The sequence below is a fragment of the Alligator mississippiensis genome, chromosome 2 (genome assembly GCF_030867095.1).
Source record: "Alligator mississippiensis isolate rAllMis1 chromosome 2, rAllMis1, whole genome shotgun sequence".
Lineage (NCBI taxonomy): Eukaryota > Metazoa > Chordata > Crocodylia > Alligatoridae > Alligator > Alligator mississippiensis.
In genome coordinates, this window is record NC_081825.1 from 27,471,597 (window position 1) to 27,495,048 (window position 23,452).

The window sequence follows — 23,452 nt, forward strand, 5'->3', positions numbered from 1 at the left end:
ACAAGATAAGGGAATACAGACTAGATGAAAGTACATAACAGGTTGGATCATCATACTCAATGAATCATCAATGACTGAATATCTAGTTGGGAGGAGGTTCCCCTGGTGTCTGTCCTGGGTCATGTATCATTTAGGATCTTTATTAATGATTTGGATGATGGGATTGAATGCACACTTAGCTAATTTGCAGATAATGCCAAGTTGGGTGTGGTTGCAGATATTCTACAAAGTAGAGATAAGACTCAAAATAACCTAGGTATGCTGTTAAAATGGTCTGCGATCAATCAGATGAGATCCAGTAAGGACAAGTGCAAAGTCCTGCACCTGGGATGGAATAACTGCAAACACAGACTTTGGAATGACTGGCTAGGCTGAAGCCCTGCAGAGAAGGACCTAGAGGCTCCAGTAAACCACAAGCTTAATATAAGCCAACAGTGTGCTTTTGTTACAACATTCCCCACCTCCCCCCACCCAAAAAACAAACAAAACAAAAAACCCAACAGTATAGTGAGGTGTATTATTAGGAGTGTCACTTGCAAAATCAAGGGAAGTGATTCTTCTGCTCTATTTGGTACTGGTGAGGCTGGAAAGAAGTTCACACATGGACTTAAACCTTCCACATCTAGGCCACTGTTATGCATCAAACTCAGGACAAACAGTGGCTGAATCATTACCATCCAACTTGCATCTGGTGGCCTATGTGAAGCAAGTTTATAGTTTCTGTATGGAAAAAGGTGATTATTGCACAATTCATCATCCTAATTGGTGCCCATTTACAGAAAGGTCAGGGACTGAGTATGTTGCTACCTTTCTAAGTACTTGATATTTGAAGAGAGGAAAAAATAGAAAGGCTGGGAAGCAGGAGCAATTTGCGTAGTCAATGCTCTGTGCTCTTGTCATCCTTAGAGCCATAATGGTCCAGAAATTAGGCAATAGGCAAGGATTTCTTAGCATGATATCTTTTATTGGACCAACTGCAATATTTGGGATAGTCAGACAACTTGAATGCAAGACATTTTTCATCAGGTTTCCTTTTACTCCTGATACCTGATATTGCCCTAAGAAATCCTCGCCTTTGTTCTTGTCAAGAATTCAGCCAAGTTCTTCCCATTCCAGAATATCTACGCATTTCGGGTCAGATTCAAATCTGCTTCTGAAAGGTACAGGGGGACAAAGTTTCCTTTTTTGGTTTTTATGTTAGATATTTAAACAAGGAGTTTTGTGCCTTTTCCCCTATTGCCCCTCTTCCTTCAGAGGGGAATATATATAAAATTATATATATTATATATATATTCCCAGCAATATATACAGAGTACTTCATGAGCCTTTTCATATCTGTGATATCTTTTTCATTTGTTTCCTTGCGCTTGCCTGTCTATACCTTTCAGTTGTCTCCTGGGTCACAAACTGTTTACTTGGGTGACAAGCACTTTGAGGCAGAGACTGACTTTTGTTTTTCAAAAACATTCATAGATTTATAGATGCTAGGGTCGGAAAGGACCTCAACAGATCATCGAGTCCGACCCCCTGCATAGGCAGGAAAGAGTGCTGGGTTCAGATGACCCCAGCCAGATGCTTATCTAATCTCCTCTTGAAGACCCTCAGGATAGGGGAGAGCACCACCTCCCTTGGGAGCCCGTTCCAGACCTTGGCCACTCGAACTGTGAAGAAGTTCTTCCTAATGTCTAGTCTAAATCTGCTCTCTGCTAGCTTGTGGCCATTATTTCTTGTAACCCCCGGGGGCGCCTTGGTGAATAAAACCTCATCAATTCCCTTCTGTGCCCCCATGATGAACTTACAGGCAGCCACAATGTCGCCTCTCAACCTTCTCTTGCGGAGGCTGAAGAGGTCCAGGTGCCCCAGTCTCTCCTCGTAGGGCTTGGCCTGCAAGCCCTTAACCATACGAGTGGCCCTTCTCTGGACCCTCTCCAGGTTACCCACATCCCTCTTGAAGTGCGGTGCCCAAAACTGCACACAGTATTCCAACTGCGGTCTGACCAGCGCCCGATAGAGGGGAAGTATCACCTCCTTGGTTCTGTTCGTCATGCATCTGCTGATGCACGATAAAGTGCCATTAGCTTTTCTGGTGGCTTCATCACACTGCCGACTCATGTTCATCTTGGAGTCCACTAGGACTCCAAGATCCCTTTCTGCTTCCGTTCCACCAAGCAGGTAATTTCCTAGGCTGTAGGTGTGCTGGACATTTTTCCTCCCTAGGTGCAGCACTTTGAATTTCTCCTTGTTGAACTGCATTCTGTTGTTTTCTGCCCATATGTCCAACCTGTCCAGGTCTGCTTCTAGTTGTTCCCTGCCCTCCAGCGTGTCCAATTCTCCTCACAGTTTTGTGTCATCCATAAACTTGGACAGAGTACATTTCACTCCCTCGTCCAAGTCGCTGATGAAGATATTGAAGAATATTGATCCAAAGACCGAGCCCTGCAGGACCCCACTGCCCACACCCTTCCAGGTCGATACCAACCCATCCACTACGACTCTCTGGGTGCGACCCTCTAGCCAATTCGCCACCCACCGGACCGTGTAGTCATCCAAGTCACAGCCTCTTAACTTGTTCACCAGTATGGGGTGAGATACCATATCAAAGGCCTTCTTGAAGTCTAGGTATACGACATCAACCCCTACTCCTGCGTCCAGGCGTTTTGTAAACCCGGTCATAAAAAGAAACTAGATTAGTCAGGCATGATCTGCCTGCCATGAACCCGTGCTGGTTTCCCCTCAGCATAATTTGTCCTGCCGGGCTCTCGCAAATGTGAGCCTTGATAATTTTTTCAAAGACTTTGCCTAGGATGGAGGTGAGACTGACTGGCCTATAGTTGCCTGGTTCCTCCTTCCTCCCCTTCTTGAAAATGGGGACCACACTGGCCCTTTTCCAGTCCTCCGGGACCTGGCCCGTGCGCCATGAGTGTTCAAATATTACCGCCAGTGGTTGTGCAATGACGTCAGCCAGTGCCTTCAGCACCCTCGGATGGAGCTCATCCGGGCCTGCCGACTTAGGCATCCAGTTCCTCCAAGTGACTCTGCACCATCTCAGGGTCTAGGCATGGCAGTCTGGTGCCTTGCTGGTGCCTCTCTACAATCCCAGTGAGAGCCTTGTCCTGCCCCTCACTTAGGAACACTGAGGCAAAGAACTCATTGAGGAGTTCAGCCTTGTCCCCCCTGTCCGTCATCAATTGTTTCTGCCCATTTAGTAGGGGTCCTATTCCACCCTGGGCCTTCCTTTTACTCCCTATACATCTAAAAAACAATTTTTTGTTATCCTTTACTTGGGATGCCATCCTCAGCTCCATGGTAGCTTTGGCCCGTCTAACTGCCTCCATACAAGTGCGAGCAGAGGATGTATACTCCTCTTTGGTAATCTCTCCCCGTTTCCACTTTTTATATGCTCCCCTTTTAGTCCACAGGCTGCCCTGGATTTCTCCTAGTAGGATTTTTCCTGGCATTTTTTTTTTTTTTTTTTAGAGTCCTGGTTCATGCCAGGACTGCCTATGACTTCTAGGCAAATAATAAATTCTGCCTTGCTTCTTACCCACCTTGGGTGAATCAGATGCAGCTGCCATAGAAACGAAATATTATGTATTTTAGGGAAATGAGAGTCAGGAATAAGCATAACTGAGGGTCACTAGAAGTGGAATATAAAAGGTCCAGTTTGAAATGTATTTAGATGCCTAGTGGGATTTTAAGAAGTGCTTTATTGAGGGACTAACCCGGTCTATATTTGTTTCTGTTGTCCGTGACCCAATAACTTCATATTTTAGAATTGGACACTTAACAATCTCCTTCTGTGAATAGGCAACTGGTAGGGGATACACGGGGGTGCACATGCCCCCCCTGACAAGACCGATGTCCCCCCAACAGCCGACACTGCTGTCGGTAGGGCTGGTGCCCCCCCCGACGGGGTCGGTGGCTTCTGTGGGTGCCCCCCCCAGACTCAGGAGGCACCAGTCACACATGCTTCTGTAAGTAATATCTTCGATGTGAAAAGATATGCACAAATCTCTGCAGTGGTGCTAATGATAGGTTACAATTTGTCCTAGTTGCATTACAAACCAAGAAGCTGGTGAATGCAAAGAAGGGCTTATAGGAAATTCAGTAGCTATTTGTGAAGAGACAAACCCAAACTGATTTTGAATGTTAATTGAAGTTACTAATTAGTTTAAGGCATGTTGTGTTGAGAGGACAAACACACATATGCTACAGGCATTTACTTTGGGTTGTAAGACCCCATACAAGAATCACAAGGTTCTGGGGTTTTTAATAGAAGCATTTACCAGAACCTGAGGTGAGGCAGAGATGAAGTTCCATTTGTGTTCCTAAATAATGACTTCTTACAGTTTTATAATTAGTTTAGCCTCCAACATAGTTTTGGTCAATGCAATGCATTAGTACATTGGCCATCAACGGTTTCAGGTTAAATGCTGGAATGACTTAGGGTGGATCAGAAGTGGGAGGGTACACAGATGTTAGGAATCGGCCTCTGCCACTTCTCCCTGTGGTAGCATGGAAAGAGTTCCTGTTGTTGCCCTTCTCCCAGTCTCCTTGGGCTGGATCCAGCCTACAAGCTGTAGGCTGCTGACACTTCATAAATATATTGGTTCATATTTGAAGAGCTTGTGCTGCCACAGTTTACTGTGCGATACCTTGTGCTATATGGGATCAGAAAATGTATACGAGGGGGACAGTAACTAGGAGGGTTTGGACTGCTGTATATCATAAAAGATGTATTATGGGGAAAGAGATTGCAAAAAGGTTGACATGCATACAGTCATTTATTCCTTTATGATATACAGCAAATTTGGATGATCATTTCAATCTCTCACTCCATTTTGTATCACTAAAGCAGGAGTCTAGATATGATCAGCAGGAGAAATCTGGCTTTATATGAAATAATACTTTATCTTATATAACATTTAGAATGGACTAAATCCCTGTACTATGAATCAGTACATCCGTTTTATCTTCTTTGGACAATGATGTGGGAAACCTCTACCCTGGGCACTTAATTTGCAATGGAATGTAAAAACTCCTTTTTATTTTTGGATTTAGATGGCTATACTGTATATCCATTGAATATACAGGGCTGACTGCACTAGTATGTTAATCATAGAAGCAGGGGAGTTGACATTAAAAAGAAAAAGTTTACACTCGGCTTGCTGTAGGAATTAGTGGGTGTTCAGGCGTTTAAATTTTAAATTGCTTAAAGCTATGGGTATTTGAAAGTTTAGGGTCACTGGTAGGAGTAAGCATGAGCCAGTAAAGACGTTAGCCAAGAAATGCATGAGTTGACGAGTTGAGCAGTACTGAACCAGGAACTACAGGAGCAGCCAAATAGAGAGAGAAGTCTTAGACTAAGCTCATCTGAGTGTTTGTTTACATAGACTTTAGTGCCAAAAGACCACTGTAACCAGGTGCTCTGGCCATCTGCATAACACAGACTATAGGACTACACTTGGTTGATTCCTGCTTTAGAAAAGCTCCCTGTCTTGATTTTAAACACTTCCAGGGATTAGGAATCCAAAAAAACATGCTTAGTGAAATGTTCAAATTCAGTCAATTTCACTTTAAAGGTCTGCACTATTTCAAGTGTAAATTTGTCTAGCTTCCACTTTCAGCCACTGGAACCTGTTACACCTTTGGTTGCTAGATTTAAGAGCTCTTTACTATCATACTTCTGTGATTTCAATACTTCACTACTTACAGATTGAAATCAGGTCACCATTAACCTCCCTCTGTTGGGTAACCTGAGCTCTTGGTTATTTTTCCAACTTTGAATCACTCTTGCAATCCTTCTTTCAATACTTTCCAGTTTTTCATCATTTTGAAATATGAACAGCAGAACAGTTCAGAGTTACAGGGAAAAGCATATTCAGCAATTTTTATTGCTATAGTTTAGATGGAATTTGAAAATGTGATTACTTCAACTTGATGTACATTACTTTCAATTGAGTATCTGTAACAATAGTCAATGGAGTATTGTTAAAAGTAAAATACAGAAAAGGGGGTTGCCTTGGATACCACTCACAGAGCCTATATTGGGGCTAATTGTAAAGTCACCTGCTCTTAAGGGGCATTTTCAGATAAAAGGAGCACTTACCATTGGGCTACCTAGCCGGGCATCCTGAAGGGCAGCAGACAAGATGGCAGCTACCCCATCATCCCTCCTCCTCCTCCTGGGGCCTCTCTGCCAATCAGTGTTGAGGGGCGGGGCCACCAGAGCACATTGAAGAAACATCCACAGAATTTACTACTTGTGCCACAACTAACCTGTGAAAATTGTTTAGTTTCTCCATGGTTTAAGTGAACTCCTATTCATAATATATTTGAAGTAACTCTCAGATAGAAACAAAAGAATGAATATAAATCTTCTGTAGTTTACCTGCAGAAATTCATGAAGATCTTCTACTTGCAGATTTTTATTGAGGAGATAGCTTTGTTCATCCTCCTGGCCTTGTTTGAGCTCTTCTATCTTGCTTGCACGACATGCCAGCTGTTTCATGATTAGGTCTTTAGCTTGTCGGACACATTCTGGAACATACAGTGAAAGATTTTTATCTAATAACCCCAAAGGCATGTCTACTGCTTCAGTTGTTATTTTACAACTTGAGCTCTTGGAAATCCGTAATTTGAGAAAATAACTGTTTCCATTTCTAGTTTTAATGCCCACATGAGTGGGAAGTCTGTAGTTCAAGCAATTTACTTGAGAAATGAAAAACGATGTTGCAATTTAATGGGCATAGCACTGTTTGACTGATAAGAGCATCAGGCTCGGTGTCTGGACTTCTGGGTTCTGTTCCTAGTGGGGTGACTAACTTGTTGAATGGGCTTCAGCAAGTCTCTTGAGTGAAAGTGTCAGCTAATTTTTTGTTGTTGTTGTTATAAGGAAGCCTGGTTTTCAGGGGTGCTGAATAATGACTCCAAATGACTTTTCCTCTGAAGAGCTATCAGTCTGATATTTGGTTTGAATGCTACAGAAGTTGGGTCTGTGCCTAGAGTATTTTGGGGGAAAATAAGTAACCCTATCCCTATTTCTCAATTTTATTTTTTTGTGGGGGAAATACTATATGATCAACTTTTTGTTCTACATACTTCAATAACTTAACAGTGAATTAAAAAAATAACAATGAATGCAGCCGACATCTAGTTACAGCCATATCAAGCTGTTTCAGCAATGAAAAACTCTCTTGTTGTGAAGAGATGCACAACAGTGCAATACACAAACAGTGTGCACATTTCTCAAACTCAGAGTTAATTGTGTTTGTCAGCAGGCTGACTGGCTGCTTTGAAAATGCACCAAAACTGTAGGAAAATCTTCAATAAAATTCTAGGCCAGCATTTGGGGTTTTTTTTCCTATAACAAGTTTACAAATGACCTTGGAAGATTTAAATATACTTTAAAAAAATGTTTTAGATATAACTTCTGAATTGAATGCAGACAGACATATTTCTAAGGAAAAAACAAGAATAATGTAAGATTGAATAATGTTTAAAAAAATGAGGTGGCTTGGGTGCTAAGGTGCACAGTTGACCGCCCAGAGATCACAAGTTTGCGGCCACAGCAGAAGTATTCATGGCACAGCCCTGTCAGATTCTAAAGAATCTGTGAATTCTGCTAAATCCTTGTCACAAGGACACAAAAAAGGAAAGGAAGGATGTATAAATTTACAAATTGATACATGTACATGCATTTTAAGTAGTGTTTGTTTTCAGTTCAAGGAGTAGAACTTTAAGCAATGGCTCAAGGGACTGACATAATCAATGAGTTGGTTAATTGGGGCTATATTGCTTGTATGTAGTAAGCTTGACTTCTTTTAAGACACAAGGCTGAACAAGTGCACACTTGTACAGGTTTTACTTCACGTGAGTAAAAACTATCTAGCTGGTCTAAAACAAAGGCCTTCTAATACCTCTCTACCTTGAGATAGAAACATCTGAGACAAAAAGTAATAAACATAGCTAAAGCTTAAAAATTATAAACTCGTGAATATTCACAATGGCTATGAGGTAACCATGCATGCTTAAAGAATGCACAGGGTGCTTGTTAAACCCTTGATTAAACTGTTAGTTCATAAGACTAGTCAACATTTTTAGAGAGGACATAACCTGCAGAATGGGAATTGCTGACCTGAGACATAATACAGATTAAAATTCTAATCTAGTAGAGTCTGAATTGCTCTCTAACGAGAACATTTACTTTCAGACAACTCTGTTCTTGAAGCTCTAACACTGACAGCATGCCAATAGAACGGCTAAAGCAGCACTTGTCCTAAGAAAACCAATATGATTCAAGAATCAACCATTTTGTGCTAGCACAATGAGTTCCTTGCCCAAGAGCACTTTTTAAAGAAACAAAAACTGACTGCAAGGATTTATATCCAAATATGTTTTTCTGTGCCCCTTTACTCTATGGGTGGGGCAAGTGGATTTTTCCCTATTTGGTTAACCAAATGTTCTGCATAAATGAAAATACACATTAGGTTACACACTTTATTATCTACCCGAGAAATTGATTACAGTGCTGTATACTGTCCTCAAGCAAGTAACTTCAAACCCTAGTGAATTTTAGAATTGAATATATTTTGAGCTCTATTGTAAATATTGAGTTGTGAATCCGCATATTGCTCTGAATACTTTTTACTTCAAATTAAGATCCTGTAGTTGATGAGAAACAAACATTTCACACATCACTAACATTTTGAACATTTACTATGATTTTACACAAAGGCATTAACTCCTCCAATACTATGAATAAGATCCTGATTTAACACCCATCAAAGTCAATGGAAACTTTCCAATTGACCTCAATGAGCAATTCAGTCAGGCCTCAAGTGTGATGAGGTACTTTAAGCCACAGATTTACTGCTTAACAATAACATGGGAAGGTGTGGAAGATAAAAACAAAAAGATCAAAGACTATTTAAAAAAATTTCTAAAAGAAAATCAAGCTAAAAGCCCTGTTCAGTCTCAGAGCTGGAGAGAAGAAATGAACTAAAGCCTTCTCTTAGAAGAGGTTGATGAGAATTTATTATGTTATTTTCTTGCATGCAACACACTCTCCTCTAAAAAACAAAACAAAACAACCCCCCCCCCAAAAAAAACAAACAAACCCACCTGCTAGAAACTGTGGTGCATACTGTATTCAAGAAATATGGTAAGAACAGTTTTTGCCATTATTGGCAAAATTAAAAGCAAAATCTGCATGCAACTCGCAGGGAGAAGAACAGTGAATAGGCTCTATTCCTGAGCTACAGCTTCTCAGTTACTACAAGGAAAGATTTTTTTCCCCACTTCTTTCAGCCTTTCCAAAACAAGGTGTGTGTCATATTCCCAGGGGAGTTGGGTGCAAGAAAATACAGTTTTTTGTTTTTGTTTATTTTGAGCTATTATGCAATTGCCTCTATATACACTATTCAAATCAGAACAGATACTATTTAAAAAAAAATAAAATTAAAATATGTTACAGTAGCTGTTTGGGCTTTGTTTGGTTTTGTTTTTTATCCATAATTTGTTAAAACGATATCTTCTGAAAGGTTTTTGCATATGTGGTCCTAGACAGCTGACAAAAACTTTAAGTGGCCTGCCAGCTAAAATAACTGCCCACCCCTGAGTTAACTTAAAATAGCTCACAAATACTTGGTGAAGGAGATGTGACTTCTTCTTTAAACTATAATCTCCCCATTTTTACAAGTCACAAACCCAGAACAAGAGCTAGGAGACTGAGCCAAAGTTTTCTGTTCTAACCACCAGCTCATCTACTTTTCTAAGAACACTATTCCTAGTTTATTCTCTAGCACAGTTTTTAATTCAGTAATACTTCACACCTTGCTCATGTTTTGTTTGACAAAAATGAGATTATTAATAAATCAAAACATCAGTTAATGCATTTTTAAGATGAAAGTCAAGGAATACTCACCATTCTTGTAATGTGTTACTTGTTCCCAGAAAGCTTTGTGCAACTCTGCTAAAAGCTCTTCCTTCTGTCTAACAGAGAGGCTGCTTTTTATGGTTAAATGGTCCAATATGTTTGACACGGCATTAAATCTACATTTACTTTCTTCTTCTATACGTGATTTTACAGCATTAACCATTTTTACCATTAGCTCCCAGTTGAATAATCTTTCTGGAATGTCCTGAGAACAATATTAATGCATACATAGAAGTTAGTTTCAGGACTTTTCCTGCAGTCCTAAAATATACTTAACCTTTTATTTATCTATTCAATAATGACAAATGAAACAGACAAGTCCAGACAGCCTAGCCAGAATAGTGTAGATCTTCAAAGGTATTTGATTACAGCTAGATGACTACATGTGCCTGGGAATCTAGGTTTGTGCTCCTAGTAATCCATTTATTTGACTGTGTGCTTTGCTTTCATGAATTGACTAAAACTATTTACACTTTTCATCAAGTGCTTTGGAGCACGTCAAGGAAAGAAATTAAATCTTATATTGATGAGAAAGTTTGCACCACGTTTTAATGATCAGCATAGCTTGATGCTGAAAGGGCTGGAAGATAACTAGCTGGAAGAAAAGGATAAGACCTATTGAACTTTCCCCCATTTAATAAACTGCAATAATTTAGGAATGAGCAGTGCCATAACACTGCTACAATATTTGTAAAGGCGAAAGTTAGTGTAGCTTGCTAAGTGTATTTATAGGGAAAGTAACTGAATGTGGATGGGCAGCTTCCATTCCACTATGGCATGGGGATCCAAGATTCTCTGTCATTCATGGAGTGTAATTTCTTGGCTAGTGGTACTTAAATAGTGGCTTTACCCTAGGGACACCTTCAGTAACTACCATAACTAATGGAGATACATGGACAATAGTCAGTCTCCAAAGAAGCAGATGAGCCATGATTGCAACTCGAAATAGGAGACCTTGTAAACATGTTGGATTCAAATATGTGAAATAATCCATTTAGAATGACCACTTCATGTTGAAGTAGGCACAACGAAAGGCAACCTAGATGTGGAAGGAAACATGGTGAACAATGTAGACAGACCAACCCCAAAATGCTTTTCTTCTGCATGTGTCACGTGTTTTACTTAAATACAGTGCTACACAATTGCTATAAGCTAATAAGGACGGTAACATTATTTCACAGGGAATTACAAAGATAAGGTTACACTTCAGATTTTCACTGTTCCTCCAAAGCATAGTAAATGTGGTGAGCTAGATTGTATATACCGGGGAGATGAGTCTGACTTAATGAAAAAGCACACAGTATTAGGCATTAACACTAAAATACTTGCAAACGTGCTATTTTTTCCCTCTCGAGGCCAGAGGTAAAGATCTTCAACTCCTGGGAAGACTCGGAACCGTTTTGAATTTGAATTATGGTCATCCCATCCAGGTGCACTGCAACAAATATATTGGAGAAAATCTCCCAATGCTTGGTTTAATGTTTTTCTTCTCCGTATAATTTAGTGCTCTTGCTGCTTGTTCATTGCCTATATTAAAATCATTCATGTAACTTGTTCCAACGTAACTATATAGCTGTATTTTCAGAACCAGAATTAAAGCACCAAGTTCATTCTATTTAGGAGTTCTTACAGAAGTTCCTACTACCAAAAAAACTAGTTCTAACACAATAATGCTAAAATAAAGAGAAGCAAGTTCGTAAACTGTCTGCTTTACCATTGCCTGCAAATCCTGAGATTCACTTAATAACTCTTCCACTATAATCATTTTGTCAGTCAGATTCATGATTATCTTTCTTGCTTTAGCACTTGAACACTTCGATTGGTCCAAGAGAAACTGCTGGGCTTTGTCAGTCTGTTTCCAGAAAGCCTCCATCTACAAAATAAGAAATAAACCACAACGTTTTTTTTTTTTTAAAGAGAAAAAGATGATGGAATTACTGGTACTATGTGTGAAAGAGTTGCTCTACCACAGAAGGTAAATTGCTGGGATTACAATGGACAATGTTAGAATCAGTCTCTGGAAAACTGTCTACAGAGGTTCTCATAGTTACCAGTACAGTGTTTCTCCTACACATTAACATTAGATATCAGTGGGTGCATCTACACATGCACTTGACTGTAGCATTGACTAATTAGTATGTAGTAAGCATCACTGTCCACATGTGCACTAGTATTGGGGTGCAGTAAATTAACTCTGCCATAAGATAGTACTTTTCCCAACAGTACTATTTTATGGCAGAGTAATTCATTGTGATAAAACACTCAAGTGGAAGGTGATTGTTGGGTGCAAATTGCATCTGGTCAGCCCAGCCAGACGGGGGCCAGATACCCAGCTCCTGCCAGCTCCTCCACCACCCATTGCTGCCACCTGGAGCTGACCCCACAAGTTCCTTGCCAGCTTGGGGCTGCTCTGCCTCAGCTCTAATTGCTATGGTCCTGGGTGCATGAGTAGATGCTGTGCCTGGGAGCAGTTAACTCCAGTGCAAACTGCTCCGGAGTTTATTGCATTGCGTTAATAGCATGTGGATGGACCCAGTGTGTTGTACCTCCTGGATAACCCTTGCTTTTTATAGAAGTAAAGCAATTTATACAAGATTTTTGAAGATTGTTAATAAAAGCACACAAACATTTAAAAGCTCTACTAGTACAATTTAGAAAAGAAAAAAGATTGAACCTTATTAGCCTAACAAGTATGCTAGGTAAATTATTATATTAATATAGTATATTCATGGCCTCCAGAGGTCCCCAAAGATGGAGTGTTTAGTGGCTGTGCTCCCTGTTCCCTCTGTTCCCTGGGTGGGGTTGGGGAAGATGGGGAATGGAGCAGCTGGGGAGGACAGAGGACCAAGCAACTGCCCTATTGCAGCTCTGTAGCTGGAGCACTCACAGTGGTTTTGAAGTACACTGGGAGGACACATCTGAGGGGCCACATGCTTTCAAACTGGAGAGGAATTTGGAGCACTTCTAACACAGGTCTGCCCATGGCTTAAATGTCATACATGACTAACCCTATAAAATTCTCAATTTTTTTTTTTTTTTAATGGTCTCAAAAGAAATACCAAATGGGACCTCTATTGTTAAGGAAAAAGAGATTAAAAAGAAAATTGCATGTTTCATTGGGGTATATCACAAACTACCAAGCACTTTTGAGAATGGCTGTTTTTTTTCTACAAGAGAGGCTGAAGATTGGGGGTATGTACAAGCATTATATTTAGATTGCCCTAACATTAGTTAGGGCTGTTTAAATACCTCAGAATGCAAGGGTTCATGGGGCCTGGGTTGCCCTAAAAATGGCACGCTCGATCAAAAGTTAGTTGACCTCAGATGTGGACTAAGTTTACGTAGGTCTGGGGTTAACACAGTCTAGCAAAAGTTAACTCAGCGTAGTGAATTCCTGCATGTGTTCACTGCAGAGCCCCAGTGCTGGGAAAACCCAGCTTCTTACCACAGCCCTTGGGCTGTGCTATTTTAACTGACTGGGCTATTTCCTCTCCACCCCCATGACCATCTCACTGGACCTGCCATCCCTGGAGTCTCCCCTTCCTGCACACCAGGGGGCAAGGCAGGGCAGTGCAGTGCATAGTGTGAGCCTGGGGCCACACGGGTGCATGGTGCAGTGGGAGGTGGAGGAAGTGCAAGCATGTGGTGAGTGGGGCATGAGTATGCAATGCAGTGGTGTGGGGAGGGGTTGGCATCTGCGTGGCATGTGGCCCCTGCTGGTGTGGCCTGTGGGGATTCTTAAATGTTGAATGCTCTTAAAGCTTAAATGTTGAACAGCCCTGGCTCAGACTATAAAAGGATTTAAATAATATGCCTTTGGTGATCCTAAATGCTGTCCAGCATTCAGAAAAGAAAAATGCTGGTTCCTAATGAGTCAGAAACACTTTGTATTTTAGTAATGTATGCATGCATGCTTTCAGGATCAGTGAATGTTTTAAACATTAACCAAAGACACGTGATGACAACGAGAGACCTACCAACAATTCTAACATGGAACTTTACATAAGATTAAAAATGAAATAATAGGTACATTATCTATTATATGTTCAGAATATTCCCTCTCTTTCCTTTCCAAGTCATCCAAGGTCTGGTATTCTGAATTCTGAGTGCCCATGGCCTCAGTACTCTGTAGCCTGGAGTGAAGTTGTTTCTGCAGTTCGTCAAAATCCTGGAAAAATATGTAACTTGTTAAACAGGAAAAGAACCTTAACTTGACCAAATACAGACAAGAGTAAACTTCGTACAGTAAACACCCAGGCTCTATTTAGACATAGTAACTTATCAGAGAGTTTAAAAAATCATGAGTAAGACTCAAGTAACACTATTTAGACCTTCATTTACACTTTTTATATTTCCACTTAACTCAATTTTATATCACTTTGAGATCAGGAAAGGGCCCGGTGTCTATCTTCACTAACTTCAAGTGTTAGCAGTTATTGGTCTGGGTCTTCCTACTTCTAATCCTTCTAGCAGCACACCAGATTTTCAAAAGCAGTATAACTTTTGTTCCTCACCTTTAGCTGGCTTCCACAAGCATATGTAACACTGTGCTTGTAGGTAGCCATATATACAAGCTGCCTTCTTTGTGTATCTTTTATGTTTTTGTACACAAAGATGCACCTGCCAATACTGTAAGTGAACCCTTAAAAGCTAGCTAAAAGGCCTTTTATAGCAAAAACCTTTTAAAAAAAGTAATGAAATAACGGTGGTGGGGAGAATGGCACATATTCAGGGGGAAAAATCATTTTTCCATCCCTATTAAATAAGTCAGTACTAAAATGCAAATTAAATGTGCCTGAACATGCCTTATGCTTTAAACTTTTCTTTTCATAGCATGCCAAATAATTGTTAGTGTATAATGCCTTAAAGGAGAGCAGTCACATGTTAGCAGACAGCAAAATTCCAGGATACTTTCTCACAGAATCAGAATTTATGGTTGAAAATGTATTTTATAGAGAGTTGTTTTGTCCTCTCTCTTATCAACTTGGGAATGAGTGTAATATTTCTGCATTACTAATTATTCTGTTTGTTGCCCAAGTAAGTTTCCCTCTATGCAACCAGTTCTTTACCCATGCTTCTCCACTTTATATCACCAAAATAAGTAGCTCAATCCCCGCCCCCTCTGCTTGCAAAGGAGGCTCAGGGTGTCGGAGACATGAAAGAAAAAGAGCTATTGGATGAAAAGCGCTTCAGAAACTTTGGCCCTTATTTTGGTGCCTAAATTGGATATTTGCTTTTGATTCCTTATGCCCTAGTGCTTCTGAAATCCACTATATTGGTACCTCTAGAATCTGAAGTTCTGTTATCCAACCAAAGCACCTCAACACCAAATTGTATAAGCACTAAAGCAGTGTAGACAATAATCTGGCCATACATTCATGCAATTAATGGAGTGATAAAATGGAATGAGCCACAAAGTTATTATACAAAGTAACTTTGTGGCTGGTTCCCACTGCACCTTAAATTGAACGTGTGGCCTGGCTAATCAGCTGATCAGCAGTCCCAGCCTTGGGAGCACATTGGAGCCCTTGGATCTGGTGTGCTGAATGGTGCTTCCAGCCCTGGGGGGTGGAGAAGGGAGGGGAGGGAAGATGCACCGGAACCTTTGACTCCAGTGTGCTCCCAAAGTTGGGAGCACTGATCAGCTAACTGGTGCTCTCAGCTTTGGGGGCTTACTGGATTTATTGGCCCAAGGCTGGGCACACCCATTGGCTGATCAGTGCTCCCCGCTTTGGGAGCATATCAGTGCCTTGGCTCTGATGCACCCCCATGGCTGGGAGCACCCGTGAGCTGATCAGCGCTCCCAACATCAGAGATCGGTTGGAGGCAAGGACTCCAACGCTCTCCTGAGGCTGGGAAAGCTGATCGAGCCAGGTGCACTGGGCACCAGGGTTGCTACCTGCTGGCACAGGGTGAGCCCAGGATAACGATCCCAGGCTCCCCCTGCACTTCCTGGGAGTGCTGCTCAGCTGATGTGATTGGGATCTGATCTCTAATCCCACAGTCATGTCTTCTGCTATGAATGAGTAACATGATAGGAGGCATGACTGTTGAGATCATGGATGAGATTCCATCATACCTTTAATTAAAATGGCTGCCAGGGCCCTAAGCCCTGGAAGGATTTTCAAATCAGGTATTTGCATATCTCATTTGTAGGGCATGATATAAAGATCAGGTCTCACATAAAATAGCCAGGATGAGACGGACCATTTTGGGTAGCTGGTCTGGGCATGTGTGAGCCCAAACTATAATAGCAACAAGGTAGCAGTAGAAGAAGAGGTCTCTTGTTCCTCAAAGCATTTAACTTCAGGAAGGACTTTAAGGCTGAGAATCCTGACCCAAGAGAGGCACTCCCTTGTGTGGAGTTGGGCACCTCAGGCCCTTTCCTTTCACTCAGCATTTCATAGTCTAGCTTAGATGCCTCCTGTTTTTAGTTTCCTGGCTTCTGTAAATCCCATTCTTAAGTGCATAACTCAGGTTGCTTAACCTCCAGCTGTGATTTTTTTACTGGGCAGGAGGGAACCTAAAAAGTTAGTTGCCTAAAGTCACACAGGAAGTCTGTCAGAGGAAATTAAGCCCTGATCTCCCATGGCAGGTCATCACCCTCATCACTGGACAATCCTTCCTCTAGGGACCTGCACTAGGAGCCTCAAAAGAAAACAAGATTTAGGGTTTGCATATGTAATATAAACTAGTATATACCATCTTCACACATGCGTTAAAGTAAAATGGAGATGTAACATACAGCTAGGGTTGCCAGCCCTCCAGGATTGCCCAGGAGTCTCCAGGAATTGGATAAAAATCTCCAGGAGACTGCTGAGAGTCACCCTGGAGATAAATGATAGGGCATTAATTAAAATAAATATTAACTGTTGAATCTGATTTTATACAAGAGTCCAGTGGGTTGTTAAAATATAAGAGTAATGTGCATTTGCCTTCCTGATGTAAAGTTTATGCACTGTAATCCCTAACTGATATATGCAAGCACGTGGGCACTTTTGCATTGTTGCAGGCAAGTTGGCATTCTGGAAACCTCCCAGAATACATTCAAATAGAGCTGGCAACCCTACGTACAGCCAAATACTAGTGTTAGTCATTCTACCCAAGTGTAAAATGGCCTGTGAGCAAACTGCAGTGGCAATGCAACAGTATAAGTTACACTGGTGTGCATGTTGTGTGTCTGCAGTTCTAGTCAATTTAACTGCCTAGATTAACACAGGACAGTTGCTCAAGCTGTTTCCAGTTTCCCTATCAGCTATACACTGACAGCTGGAGCACTGTAATATCAGTCTGCAGTCTCCTACTCTGGGATATCTGGTCATCTGTCTGATGTGGTCCCATTGTCATTCATGCCTCATGAACAAAACTGATGTAAGCCTGTCATGCATCTGCACCCTTGCCTTTGATACATCTTGAACCAGTTCAGTTACATGAGTGAACAGATCAATATTTTCAAATATCATTAAGTAAATGGTAAGGGGTATTTTGGAAGTTGACAAATCTGTATTTATTTGAGGTCACTTCCTGCTGAGAAGGATTTATTTATTGAATCTCTTTCATTTGGTAAATATGATCGACACTGACTTAAGGTTAAAAGGCAGCAAAATGTTCTTTCAGAAGAAAAATATCCCCTGAGAGAGAGGTTCTCAGATAATATTATTGAGGCTTCTAGTGTTAAATTCACTAATTGTGAGACTGCATGATCAAAATAAGCTGATGTAGCATAATAGATTTTACTTTAAAGACTACTTAATTACAAAAAAATATAAGATGGGTGGTAATTTCTAGGATTTTTTTCATGTTGTAGCACTATTTTTCACTTTTGTTAACAACATGATCCCAACTTGTGACCAAGAGTCGCCTTTTGCAATGCATGTAGACTACAAGGGTGTCTTTACACGTGCTCCGGAGGTTGGGGTGCTTTAATTGGAACGACTCTGAGAGCCACTCTAATTGAAGTGCCTGCAGCGTCTCATTTATTCAGCGTCCCACTTTTCAAAATGGCAGTGGGGGCGTGTGACAGGTCACCCTCTCCAGCGCCATCTTCCGGATCATCTGTGCCTTACACGGGGCACCCTTGGAGCCCTCTTGGACCTCTGCTGTCCTGCTCTAGTCTCACCTGCCACGTCTTGATGTTATTAGTATGTGAGCGGGAGACTACTGATCCTATTGTATATATTGGGGGTCTCTCCTATAAGGTTCTGACCCCATCCCTAAGCCTCATGGGCTATGCGTGACTCCTACCACCCCAATACCATGCCCCAAGCCTCGCAGATGGAATAGACATTGTTCAGTCTCTCTCTGTCTCCCTCCTTCCACGCCCTCTCTCAGGACCTTCTCTGTAGTGCCGCCCTTCTCTCGGGCTTTCTCTGTAGTGCCGCCTTTCTCTCGGGCCTTCTCTGTAGTGCCGCCCTTCTCTTGGGCCTTCTCTGTAAAGACGCCCTCTCTTGGGGCTCTTCTACCATGCCGCCCTCTCTCGGGGCTCTTCTACCCTGTCGTCCTCTCTTGGGGCTCCTCAGTAATGCTGCCCCCCTTCTCCGGGGCTCACCACACTGCTGCCCCCTCCTCCGGGGCTCACCACGCCCGCACTGGGGCTTCTCCACAATGCCCCCTTCTCTGGGACTTCTCAGCTGCCCCTCTCTGGGGCTGAGGTCTATATACCCCAAATACTGCGCCCTCACCGGCGCTGGGGTCCCCACACTAGTGTGAGTCCCCTATGAGGCCTCCTCCATCCCCTGATAGCCTCACCCAAACCTCTGGTTATAAACAACATAACAAAACACAAGCCCCTAGGCTATAACATAACTTAAAGCTACCTGGCTTATAGCCATCTTCCTTTGCCCAGCTTGGGCTGTCTCGCATTACTGCTCGGGGAGCTCCTTCCTCTCTGGCTGCTGGCAGAGAACTGCTGCCTGGCCTCCTGCCTGTGGTTTATATAGGAGCCAGGCCCTGCCCCTTCTTGTCAGCTGGCCAAGCAGGTGCGGATCATTAGCTCCCTCTAGTTGCCTCACCAACCGGCACCTGAGGAGTCTTTCCAGCTTTCTCAGTAGCAGGCACCATAGTGCCCTGCTACAGGGCGCTTTAACTAAAGCTTGTTCAACAAACTTTAGTTAAAGCGCCCTTGGTGCCATTTTGAAATGCAAAGACACTGAATACATGAGATGCAGACGCTGCTGGAGCATACTCCAGCAGACTTGATTAATTGAGTCTGCTCCGACGCTCTGTAATTACAATGCATCAGAGAAGCATCCCTGCACATCTATAGGCACTCTAAAACAGAAATGGAATTTGTAGAATGAAAAAGAAATTGGTGTATTTTCTTGATTTTTAAAAGAACCTACAACTTTTTTCTGGTACTGCACCTTCTACAATGTTATCAACAATGATAGGAGGACCAAGATACAGAATTTTCAATTAGAGTTCATTAACTCTCTTGAGTGGGATAGATGAGGTCCTGACAAGTCTAAACTGTGAAAAAGGCTTTCTTCCTAACACACTAGGGGCAGCAATGTATCGATTTGCTATTGTCTGACTGAAACAACATTCAGTAATAAGTTACTGTGGACAAAGGAGACTGTCAAACATTTTCCTCTGCTCCTGAACTCCCTGTCTCCCACTCGCCCTCCAAGAGAAAAAACTGAAACACACTAAAAATGAAACTGTCAGATAAAAGGATGCTGGTATAGCATGGCTAGCATGGCATTAAGTGCTTGAATACACTTTTATTTTCTGCTGTTTGAAATATGTAATAATGGGATCACTTGCAGTTTCTTGCTTCAGAAGGATCTTCTGATATAACTCTTCATTAATCTTCTTTTTAAGATAAAATTCTGTGAGGTATATTCTGAGGACCTGAATAATCATCTGTATAAGAGGGAGAATCAGTGGTCAATGGCAATTTAATAAACATTGCTATGGTAATTCTTTTTTAAATTAAGGGTACACATGAGGGCAAGTAATAAATGAAAGTATTTTCAGTAATCATGCTCAAACTCTTCTATTTTACCTTGGATAACGTTTTCCATTATTTACTATGGTAACTACAAAGCCAGCTCATTGTCTCCATATGCACTGCCCAGGCTTTTGTGCCCTGGAGAGGTCACTCCAGCTTCACTTTATCTTTCAAACAAGGATTACATTCAGCACGCTGATGTCTCACTTGGCAGACTTCTATTGTCTCACAAGCCAGAAAGACACCTACTATTGCTACTACTACAAAGCCTAAGAGATTTGTATGTGTGTAAGGTCTAAAAATCTTCATAGCACTCCCAAAAGCACCACCGAGAACTTGTCCCACCCACCTGCTCCATGCACGCCAATCCAAGAAATGAGGTAGTAAAACCACCATAAGCAAGTTGCCCACTCCAGCTTTCAAGTATGCAGTAAGCTCATTTTGAAAGCAAGGACAATCCGATTGATACTCTATAACTTTAGAATGGACAGATGCAGAACTTGGTGATATTATAAACACATTAAAAGAGAACATTGCAATGGCAAAATCAAGCTCTCAAATATCAAAGTTTAGACTGTCGTCAGAGTTAGGTTGTCTGTGCAACCTGGATTGTTCCCTCCGGAGTTAATGTGTCATTTAAAAAGGCTAGAGGTCAAAATGAGTTACAGGAAGGGATATAAAAGGTGGCTTCTGGGGTAGAGGCATGCTCAGTGGGAACTGATGCCTGGTGTATGCTTTTCAGCTGTGCTTCTGGAGCACCACAGAAGCAGTGTAGATAGATCTACCCAAAGTAAGCTGACAACTTCTAAACTGTACAAAAATAAACTGTATAAATTGACCTTCACTGGTGAATATCAGAATGACTAACAAACATAAGCCTTTATACACCGTGGGTGTGTGTCTGGGAGAGGACTCTTGCACAAGGGTATGCTCATTTTTTCTAAAACTAAATGTATACTTAAGCTGCAATGTTCTCATAAATCCTGCAGTAGAATGCCTTTAGCTTTGGCAGCTCATCTGAGGTTGCTCAAATATACATACATGTAAAATCCATAACCAAAGAGTGCCCATGCCAAGCTCTGGAGATCTGTGATGGCTGTAGAATACATATCATCATTTCTTACATACCATGCACCCCTAAAGAAGATGTGTATCGTGTCATGGGGACACCAGAATAGAGAGAGAGATTAGGGGGTGTTTTTCTGCTGAAACATACCAGAAAATGGTAAGCCATTAAAGATGGCAATAATGTTGTTTCCTTCTTTAAGATCTGGGTCTGGGAAACATTGATTCTTAAAGCAAAAAATTGATGCCAGGAGCTAGTTCCTCCCCTTCCCAAGTGTCTGTATGGAAAAACTTAGCTCTTGGTTTAACAAATTGCTAAATTCTGATGGTGCATATATCTATATAACACTGTATTTTTATGACTCCAATGTTGTTGTTTTTTTGCAGAACAGAAGCAAACAAGTGGTGCTCTTTTAAGATGTCTGTGGCAGTGAGACCCGGTGTTTTAACCTCATTTCCATTCACAAGTTGATGATTGACTGACCTTGAGATCAAATGCCTGTTTCTATATTCAGCCACAATAAAGACTTTCTTAGATACAGATCCCAACAATTTTTTTTTCTTCTCCCTCTTAAGCCCCTCAAGATTAGTTGCCCAGATGCATGAAATCTATTTCCTGGGGGCTGTTTCCTCCCCTTCCCAAGTGTTTGTATGGAAAAACCTATCTATTGGTTAAATACTCTTAGTTTAACAAATTGCTAAACTCTGATGGTGTGTATATCTATACAGAGATAGAAAAAACAGCATCCTCAGTTTAAGATTACCTGAATTAAATGGTAACAATGGTTACTGCACGATACTTATATCCTATGTGCAATTCTTCACTTCTTGCAAAATTCTGCTAGTCTTTTGTTTTGATTATAGTCTACTTTTTTCCTACTTGTCCTTCTCTCCTTGCTAGAAGCTGCTTTTTCTCTCTTTCATCTTTTCTCCTCCCTCCTTTTTAATTGGGGTCAGCACCCATTTTTCTATTCATTGAAGAAAAATATAGCTTAGAGAATTTTTTTTTAAAGTACAATGACTCTGCTCTCCAACTTATGAAAAAATGCTCCTTGGTAATGGGGGTTAGGAAGAAAATACCCTGCAGTTCTACACAGAGTAACTTTATATTCTGCTCTGAAAGAGGGGTGCTGAGTACAGTGGTAATCCAGGAGCAGACTAGAGAACAGAGACTGAGAGGATTAAGTAACCGTTTGTAATTAATAACACCAGTGGCAGATTACTTTGCAAAATAGCCCCAGCTCAGTTGGGCTGGCCAGTGCTTTGGAGGGCAATCTTCCCTTTGCTTTTGGAGGCTGGATTTCATACCCCTGTGCCCACCATCGTTCAGTTGAGGCAGCTCCCCTCTCTTGTGGTTACTCAGGAGGTAGATAGTATCTCAGTTCTCCCTGGATGGACTTTCTCTATTATGTCTTGTTGAATCAGGGCCATACACTGAACACAGTGGTTCAGTAGGAAGGCTAGAGTCATCATCTGTCACACACAGAATACAGAGTCCTGGGCATTATAATACGTTAAAGCTAATAAACAAGGACAACGTATTTCCTCCTCTATGCTTCACTATACGATTTATTTCATTCATAGAGTTTAAGACCAGGATGGATTGTTAGATTATTCTGACCACCTATATAACACAGGCTGTTAAATTTTACTCAGTTACTTCTCTATGGAGCCTATGCATATCCATAACACATAGAAAAATAAAATATAGTGTAATTAAAAATATAATGCTTTTAACTATGTTTTCCTCAATGGAGTCTGATAGCCAGAAGAGTGAATTATATAAATTATTCTCTAAACTCTCTAAAGGAATTCCCATATCTTATTCAAATTCAGATGAAATGGCTACGAACAAGAAATTTGTACCTACCATATATTTTTCCTTTCTTAGTTCTACATCAAGAAACAGCAGATCTTTCAAAAGAAGGCTATACAGGCACAGCTTAACATCAAAACTGTAATAAAGGTCAAAAAATTATTAGTAACAATCTATTTATGCTGTACTAAAGCGCCATTGTAAAAATGGAGCAAACAGAAAATGGTTACCTTACCCTCTTGTAAAATAGTCTCTTTTTTTAAGTGCCAAATTTTCAGAAAAACAATTTCCCTGGGATAATAGTTCCATCATTTTATTTTATATTATGTTTTTCATACAAAGTATCCCAAAATTTTGCACTGAGAAATAAAGTGTGATTAATGTTTAAACAGCACAGAAGGGCAGACAGAGAGAGCTATATGGAGAAATGGTTAGAATAAAGCAAAGAGAGCTTTATTTCAAAAAAGGAAAAACAACAACAATTAGCATTTCATTAAGTATTTTTCATCACCAGTTGCACTGCATTAACATTATTTAACCTATGGAGAACACAGCGACGTATCATCTACCTATTTTGCAAATTAGGAACCAGAAGTAAATGTACATAGACTGCCTCAAACTACATGCTAACTCAGTGTAGAAGGAAAATTACAGCTAAGAGCCTCTTTAGGTTACTGAGTGA

At 41.1% G+C, this 23,452-nt stretch overlaps 1 protein-coding gene and 1 long non-coding RNA gene across 4 annotated transcripts in view; one reads left to right on the forward strand and one right to left on the reverse strand.

Moving 5' to 3' along the window:
• Positions 1-23,452, reverse strand: part of EVC (EvC ciliary complex subunit 1) — a 126,093-nt gene that overhangs the window by 78,964 nt on the left and 23,677 nt on the right. For all 3 annotated transcript variants that reach the window (XM_059721571.1, XM_059721570.1, XM_019479559.2), the window contains exons 5-10: positions 22,825-22,909; positions 19,703-19,801; positions 13,968-14,105; positions 11,652-11,810; positions 9,926-10,142; positions 6,392-6,540 (exon numbers count right to left, since the gene is read on the reverse strand). In XM_059721571.1, coding sequence (XP_059577554.1) covers positions 6,392-6,540; positions 9,926-10,142; positions 11,652-11,810; positions 13,968-14,105; positions 19,703-19,801; positions 22,825-22,909 — 847 coding nt within the window. The remainder of the gene's footprint in view (positions 1-6,391; positions 6,541-9,925; positions 10,143-11,651; positions 11,811-13,967; positions 14,106-19,702; positions 19,802-22,824; positions 22,910-23,452) is intronic.
• Positions 20,191-21,491, forward strand: LOC109281161 (uncharacterized). The gene is made up of 2 exons (XR_002087725.2): positions 20,191-20,814; positions 21,342-21,491. It is a non-coding gene; the product is annotated as an uncharacterized LOC109281161 (long non-coding RNA).